An 8,501-nucleotide genomic window follows, 5' to 3' on the forward strand; every position below is an offset into this window, starting at 1 on the left:
CCAAATCACTGACGTGTCCTTATTACTAGAAGTGTCCATATATGTAAGCATCTAAGTATGTGTCTTCCACATTTGATAAAAAGAAAAAATTTTCAAGGAACTCAGATCACATCCCAGATCTGAGACAGTGCAGTGACTAACTCCCAGCCCTTGGCGTCAGACAGACTTGCTCCAAGCGTGTCTCGGTGGCCGGTTAACCATGTCACTTAAGACTGTGGCACTCTTTGCTTCAGTGTCCTCTTCTGTAAAATAAGGATGACCATATCTGCCTCCTGGGTTGTTGCTTTGAGAATCAAATGAGATAATGTGTGGGAAGCCCTGAGCGCAGGGCTCCTTCCATGTTGGCAGTTACCTGTTGGTAATGAGTCCCTGAGTCCTTCGAGGTCTGTGAAGAACAATACTTCTGTTTGCTGGATTGTGCTTATGTTAAAAAGGTAGCCGGGGTAGATTCAGGTGTGGACCTCTGTTTGTAGCAAGGTTCAAAAACCCTACTTCATTCATCCACCCAGCATATCCAGTGAGTCCAAATGACCTGCTTTCTAAACAAACAGACTCCAGGTTTTATATGTGTACAATGGTACCTGGTCTCCATTTTCTTCTGAACCTCTTCCCTTGTCTTCAATTCCCCCCACCCCACCTCCGCATCCAGTATCAAGCATGTCCCATGACTCGAGCCCCTTCCTAATCCCGGGCCCTTCCCTTCTCTCCAACACCCTCTGCAGGTCCCCCTCCCAGGGGTACATCGAGGCTTACCCCCGGTCGCGTTACCAGCAGAACTCTCCCTCCAGACTCCCTCGCCAGTACAGCCAGCCCACAGGTATGCACCCCAGCCTGGAGCAGGCCCCGGGGCCGTCCGCGGCGGCCTCGCAGCAGAGCCTGGCCGAGAACGACCCGTCTGATGCGCCCCTGACCAACATCTCCACCGCAGCCCTCGTGAAGGCCATCCGGGAGGAGGTGGCCAAGCTGGCCAAGAAACAGACAGACATGTTTGAGTTCCAGGTCTAATACCTCAGCCCCGTGGAACTTCCAGACTCCGAGGGAACAGTCTTCCGGTGTCTCAACCTGACCTCCTGGGACTTGAGGCACAGACCACATGGGAGTCTTTCTCACCCTCTGGACAGGTGAACGGTGGGGCTTCTGGGCAACAGAGGAGATTCTTGGCCAACTGAATTCTTGGCTTCTTCAGCTGACTGTATGTCAAGAAGTCCCCGCGTGGGACTTTATGTTTGATATTCTGTGAAGTTAAATGTTTGAACTGTGGGTGTATTTCCCTATGGAGCCTTAGTCGCAAGAGACACTAACTGATCTGCCGATCCCTGATCAATGCCACATTTTACTAAGTCACCAGAAGGGGGAGAACATAGCTCTGTCTTCGGTGAGTTCTGCATGTTAACTCTGTTTCTGCGTTAAAGGCGATGCAGGCATCTAAGCACCAGACTGCACCCTCTCTCGTTCAGCCGTGACTGTAACCATTACAGTCGCCTTTCGGTCTGTGAAGGAGGCACTGACTCCAGCCAAGAAACTCGAGTCCTTTTCTTTTAAAGGTTCAGGTTCAAAGTCAGATGAATTGGATAAAAATCAGTACTGTCCATGACTACACCTATAAATAGTCCTGGCTCTTTTTTTTCCTCCCGTTCATTAAACAAAGGCCAAGGAAGAGAGGAGTTTGGGGGGGAATGGTGGGTTTGGGTTGACAGGTTTTTTGAAAACGTGTCGTTTTGGAACTAGAGTACCCTGCAAGGTCGTATCTAACTGAAAGGGAATCGGTGCTAAGAGCTTTTAGGATCCTACAGAAGAAAAACAGTCATATGTTGGAGGTTTTTTCTTTGCCCGGCAATGAAGGTGGCCTGAGAACAAAGCTTCTCTCTTCTTTGAGATACTAGAAACATCAGCGTTTACAGGAAAACCTCTGTCTCTTCAACAGCGACGTCCGGCAGGCGCTGCTGAGTGACACAGAAGGAAGGAGTAACTGATGCCTGTTCCGAGCAGAAATAGTCTCCCCCCCCCCCCCCCCCCCCCCCCCACCCCCCCCCCCCCCCCCCCCCCCCCCCCCCCCCCCCGGCTGCAGCCTCTGTTTATAGAAGCTTCTGAATGTAGAAATCTGTTGATTTACGTTTAAATGTAAATACCATTTATAAAAGTGTATGGAGTTTGCCAGTTCCCACCCACCCCCCCCCCCAAGTCAATGGATGCAGGAGGACATTGGCTGACTTTAAGGACCGCCATGTGGCAAATCGCACTCCCTGAGCGGTGAGTCGGTCTCCAGAGCTCTGGGTGGACACTGCCTTGCAGCCCGGAGGCACCAGCTGCTGACTGTCAATGCCTGAGCAAAACAGCCACCGACTTCAGGTGGCCCCGGGGAGGGAACACTCCCGCTCCCTCACCAGCTCTGTTGGGGGCTTCCTTGGTGTCTGTTGGAGAACGAGGTCCTGTCCTGCCTTCACCCATGACCCATCTAGCTTCAGCTGTGTCCATGCCTTCTGAGCCCATCTTGCCATTTTCCTCATGAGTTTCTTTGGTCTTTACTGAGAGAAAGTGGAAATTTAAAAGTTGAGAGAAGAATAGGAATGGAACTGATTAGAATGGGAGATTCAAACTGTCAAAGCACAGGCTTTTCAAAGAAGCTGTTTTTATTTCCCAATGGCAAATTGCCCTTTCTGGAAAGTTCCGGAGAAGATGTGTCATGGAATCCCCCCAGTCAAGTCTCTTGTTCAGATGATATTAGATAGTGTCCTTTTGGTATGCTGGTTGATCTTTCATAGTGTTAGTTTTTGTTACTTAAAAAAAAAATCAGCTATAAATAAAATGTATTTTTGTAATTTCCATGTATATATATGGTATATTTCTACCAATGGCCAGTTGTTGTAGTCCAAAACCTAAATCAGCTTGCAAAACACTGTGGATGGTGCAAGATTTTATTGACAGAGTAACACAATGCCTAAGTCTATCCAAATAGGTATTCAATGCACTTGAATGAACAAAGAGCCAAAGAAACTCAGCCTTTTCATGCAAATGGTATGAGTCTGATAAAGTCAGCCACATTGTCCCGCCTTATCAATAATATTAATATTTCATCAGTGCAATGATATCAACCCAGTACTTTGTCTACTTGGTAAATGCCTGGAAATCCTGTATGTGAAAATGAAGTTTCAAGACCTTAGTGTAATTAAAATAGATACTTCAAAGACAGTGTCTGAGCTTTGGATGTTCCAGTGGCTTACAGAGAAAGAGCCTGCAGTTTGCAGTGGTGTGGCTCCAGCTTGCTAATAGGATGGGGAAACAAATCATTGCAGTCTTTGCAGAACCCCAGGAAGTATTGAATTAGTCAACTGAGACGACTAAAAATATAGTGTGTAAATCAGACACCCTCGTAAACTAGACACCATAGGTTTAAGAAAAGTATATGGGAGGAAAACCTTAAGTTGAAAAGAAATCAATCTGTTCATGTTTTTTCCAGCACTGGGGAGACATTGTTAGATTTTTCTGTGACTGACAAATATGTGGTCCCTTCTCTGAAGAGTCTCCTGACCTCGTGGAGGGGATAGATGCCTGGACAGCTGACTCTGAGCAAAAGCAGATGGGCATAAGTGCCTCATGGAAGTGAAAATAGAATTCCATGAGAGCCCAGAGGCTCTACGTTCCTCATGACCCTCCAGACGGTGGAAGAAGCCACAAAGGATGTTGGCAGTCCCGGAGAAGGAATCAGAAGTCCAGAAAAATGGAGCAACCTGATCGAGGATTCCGGCTCAAGCCTGATTCACGATTCAACTTGCTTTCCATTTCACCACGCTGCCTGCACGCTTGTCTGTGACACGTTTCTTGAACTGTGCTAGGAAGTTTAAGCAGTAGACCAGGGTCAGATGAGGGACGCCCTACATTCTCGTGAAGAAAAAAGATGATTGGATATGTAAAGGACATCAGTTAAAGTATATAAAGGACGATGTGTTTGTGGCATAATAAACATTTTTCAGAACTTGTTTTGATGTGAGTTTTCTGCATTCCTGAAAAGAAATGCATCTTGACTTTTTCCAGAGAGGGCCATCAAGGAAATGGTTTTCTCCTTACCTGCTGTTCAAGGCTGCAGGGGTGCATTCCTCTCTCGGTGCCGTGGATCCAAACGAGCAGGGAGGGAGGCCATGACAGCTTGTCATTATGAGGCAGCAGATTCTATGCTCAGCATTAGGGGAGGCAACCCCATGTGCAGGAGCCTGAAAGTCTACAGTGTGCCCTGGTACCTAGGATCTGAGATGGCCGTGGTTACCTATATAGCTGGAAGTTCTCTCTTTCAGGGTGTGCTATGGACTTAATGTTGTGTCCCACCCCCATTCATATGTTGAAATCCTAACCCCAACATGATGGTATTAGGAGATGGGGCCTTGGGGAGGGGGTAGTTAAGTCATGAGGGTGGAGTCCTCATGAATGGGATTAGTGCCCTTGTAAAAGGGATCCCAGAGAGCCCTCTTGCCCTCTTTTTTTGCCACATGAGGATACAGTCGGAAGTCAACAGTCTTGCAGCTCTGAAAAGGGTTCTTTCCAGACCCCGATCCTGTTTGCACCCTGATCTTGGACGTCCAGCCTCCAAAAGTGTGAGAAATAAATTTCTATTGTTTAAAAGCCATCCAGTCTGTGGTACTTTGTTGTGGCATCCTGGGCTGACTGAGAGAGGGTGGATTATGTTAAGAATCAGTTCTCTGGTCCTGGAGGTTATGTGCCTTTGCTAATTTAAGAATTCAGTAGAAGGGCATGTAGTTTCTGAGTAATCTTGATGGAAGAATGGATAGGAAATTGTTAGATTTGTGACTTAAAAAAAATCAGAATACAGATGGAGGAAGACAGGAATTTAAATAGCTAACTAAAAGAAATACTTCTCTAACGGGCAGAAATTAGAGAAATGGATCAAAAATTTAAACATTGATTGTAGATAAATAAGCTTCTTTTTTCTACGTAAGGTACCTTTTTCTACTCAGGCACTCAATGTTTAATGAATACAATAACAGATACTATTTCTAAAGTTTGAAAACATATTTTAAACTTAATCTGTTCCTTCTACCACACACCAGAAAATAGTTTGGACCTTGCTTACAAAATACAGCCAAACACTCTTGGGAAATATAGTAATTTAACTTGGAGCAGTAACTGACTTGGGTCCAAGTGTTAGATATTAAATTCTCCCATGTAGTCCAGCCTTGAAGGTATTTTAGTCAAAGACCTTTGCAAGAACTAGAAACCTATTCAGACTTGCTCAAAATTGTGGGGGGTGTTGGAGAGACTACAGGGCCATTTCACAGAAACTAAACACAGCGCCCATATGGGAAAGGGCTGGAGACAGCCAGCTCACTCTTGCTTTCTCTTGCATTCTCTCTCCATATGGACTTTCCTGTGTTTCTCTCTGTATGTCTGCTCAGTTCTCTTGCTTCCCTTGCCCTCCTAGCATTCTGTTTTTTCATTACTGTATATACAGCTGAAAATCCATCCCAGGACCCACTCTGCTCCACTTTCTCTTTCCTGTACCCACCCCTCTCTGACTATCATCTCTGTGCCCAAATCTTGAGAGTCTGGTTGGTCCAGTTGATCTGCCTATGGATGAGCCACCCTTGGATCATGTGTCTATCCAGTCAACTGTCACCAAGGAGGCAGAGTCATGTAAGACCAGCACGGCCCCCTGGCCTGACCCATTCGGTAAGAGCCTTTGTTGGAGGCTAGTACCCAGAGGTAGAGCGTAAGTGGGCAGAACCTTCAAAAGGAAGGAACCTCCTCAGGACTGGAATTGACCGGCACTCCTAGGACACCACGTAGCCAGCGAGCAATCAGTATGGACACTGCTACAGAGAGGAGAGGTCGTCCTTGACGTGTATATCAGGTGGGAACGCACGCATTTGAAACCCTGGTGACCGGCCAGCGCTGCCCCAACCACAGGCCATCCCAGCACCAGTACTACTGATTCTGGGTCTAAGAGCAGTTTCCAGCCAAGGTCCAGGTAGCACCACATCTTGCTCAGCAGACAATAAATGCTTGTAAATTGAATTGCACGATCTTAGCTCAGGTGCTATTAATGTAGCTCATGGCCACACACTTGCATGGATGAGGCAACTGATGAGCCTCTCTATACAGTCTTTTGAAACAGAATTAGTTTCAAGTGAAATTGACATTATTGTGGCTCTGCCCTTCCGAATATAATAAGTTAGTGTCCCGAGAATTGAAAGGTCTCTTGATTTCTTAAGCTGAATGGTTACAGGATACCTAGCCTATGGTAAGTGCTAAAAGGTAGGGGGGCTTCTGGAAAGGAATATTTCAGAAATAGAATTAATAGTGCCAGAAACGAATTCTTTTAGACAGTGTTAAGTTGCTTGATTTTGCAGGTTTCAAAGACAGGGAAATTTGTGATGTGGCAGAATTTGTCTCCATAGGTCAAACTCATACTTTAGTGAAAGCCATTATATAATGAAATTGAGATATTGATTATTTTCATTCTCTGACCTTGGCCTGACTCTTGTAAATTATGGAGGGAGGCCGTCAGTGTATTTTACATAAATTAACTGTGACCTCACCTTATTTCCCTCATCTCTTCCTTATGCCTAATTCCACCCCCTGCCCACATACAAACGGAGAGAAGGTTTGTACCAAACAGAATCAGAGTATCATTCTCTAGTCTGGAAATTTTGAAAAAGGCTTAAATAGTCAAGGCCTTAGGCAACTCACTTTAAACCATTCTCTGACTCCTCATCCATAAAATGAGGACAGCGACATCTGTGCTTTCCTCCCTCCCGTGGTGGGCGTGAGGAGCGCGCGGCAGATTGTATCCGAAAAGGCTTTGAAAAGTAGGTTTGAAGGTATTCTTCCTAAAGTATCAGCTTCATAATTTGGTCTTTTTCTAGCAAAATATTTTAGCTCCTTCCATCCACTGAACTAATTTGTCACATATTCTATAAAATTAAAAAAAAATACTCCATAAAATAAAAAAAGGAAGAAGGTCCTAAGTTTGGAACTGCCCACAAAAGCCAGCCTCATCGGAGCCATATTGTGTTGTTGCTGTTGTGGAGGATTTGGAGGCCATGTGACCACGTGTGTGTGCACTGTCACTCTGGGCGGAAAACCCAGACTCCCGCTCCCCACCAACCGCATCACACACACATTAGGCATTAGGCAAAGACAAGTACCGAACAGGAGCTCTGACTGTAGCCGTCGACACTTAATGCTTGGCTTTCTAATTAACTTCCTACGTCCGTGGCCTCTGCTGAGAACAGAGCGTTCATATGCTGTTAGAATTTTTTATTGTAAAATAAAAAGCAAAGGCTTTTCATACCCCAAAACCTACCTGCTTCTCATTCTACCTCCTCCATATGGTGAGATGGAATCCCCTTCACAACCCAACCGCACAGCAGTACCTGCTTCAAGTTATCAAAGCCCTGCAGAAACCCTTGTGGTCTCAGAAGCCATCCCAGCCTGAGGCACGAGCTCATGAGCCAAGAAGAACTTCTTCCTGGCCATCCATAGGCCCCAAGAGAGCAGTTCCAGCCTATTCATGACTGCGTTCTGGGAGCAGATGTTGTCCCGGAGCAGAATAAGCCAATGTCTGGTCATAGGCCCTTCTCGGAGCATAAGGAAGTCCCATCCAGGTCAGTGGCTCCCAAAAGGTCTGGGATGACATTGGTAATGGACACAAACTTCCAAAACCACCTACTTTCCCTGCCATTGCTAGTCCCAGCGATCATGATGCCTGCCTTACGTTCAGCCCTATCCATGTGTTTTCTGCTCTCTGATGCAAGCCGATTGGACAGGAGGAGACCCATCTGACCCAGGAGCCACAAATCCATAGGCTGACCAGCCACAAGAAAATGTAACTCGGCCCATGGGGCTAGGCCGACTGGATTCTCTCTGTAGGAAATACCAAGACACAAAGTCTATTAGCAAGAGATGTTGAAACTGAACGGTCAAGACTCAAAGGCCGTGATGGGCTGTATGCAAAGCAAAGCAGCGAACAGAATATTGAGTACGAAGTAGCCTTGGGCACCTGGGTGGCTCAGTTGGTTAAGCGACTGCCTTCGGCTCAGGTCATGATCCTGGAGTCCCTGGATCGAGTCCCACATCGGCTCCCTGCTCAGCAGGGAGTCTGCTTCTCCCTCTGACCCTCTTCCCTCTCGTGCTCTCTATCTCTCATTCTCTCTCTCTCAAATAAATAAATAAAATCTTTAAAAAAAAAAAAAAAAAAGGAGCCTTGAGGCCAAGGAGACTTAGCACATAGGTAAGAAAGCCTGTCTCCTGTAACGAAATAGACAAATGAAAACCAATTCTGACTGTTCCCGAGGGGTCCCCACGTCCTAATGGAGAGCCGCAACCCCGGGATTCGGGGGCTTTTTTGCGATTCGGGCAGCTTGGACAGTAACAGCGTGTTGTTTCTCCCGGGAGCCAGGTCTGCTGAAGCTCTCTGCAAGTGTTCAGAAGTACTTAGACACCGAAGGAGCAACTTTTACTCCTCTCTCTGCCACTCCATAAAGAGGGTT

General features: G+C 46.4%; 1 protein-coding gene across 6 annotated transcripts in view; it reads left to right on the forward strand.

Moving 5' to 3' along the window:
• KIAA1549L (KIAA1549 like) overlaps positions 1 to 4,618 on the forward strand; it is a 262,959-nt gene extending 258,341 nt beyond the window's left edge. For 3 of the 6 annotated variants that reach the window (XM_035722906.1, XM_035722909.1, XM_035722908.1), the window contains one exon: positions 723 to 2,033. In XM_035722906.1, coding sequence (XP_035578799.1) covers positions 723 to 899 — 177 coding nt within the window. In that variant the 3' untranslated portion in view covers positions 900 to 2,033. Of the gene's footprint in view, positions 1 to 722; positions 2,034 to 3,457 lie in introns of those variants that run through there. The other 3 variants (XM_035722907.1, XM_035722910.1, XM_027579938.2) reach the window with 3 other exon arrangements.
• Positions 4,619 to 8,501: the final 3,883 nt, after the last annotated feature.

Source organism: Zalophus californianus, chromosome 11 (assembly GCF_009762305.2).
Source record: "Zalophus californianus isolate mZalCal1 chromosome 11, mZalCal1.pri.v2, whole genome shotgun sequence".
Taxonomy (NCBI): domain Eukaryota; kingdom Metazoa; phylum Chordata; class Mammalia; order Carnivora; family Otariidae; genus Zalophus; species Zalophus californianus.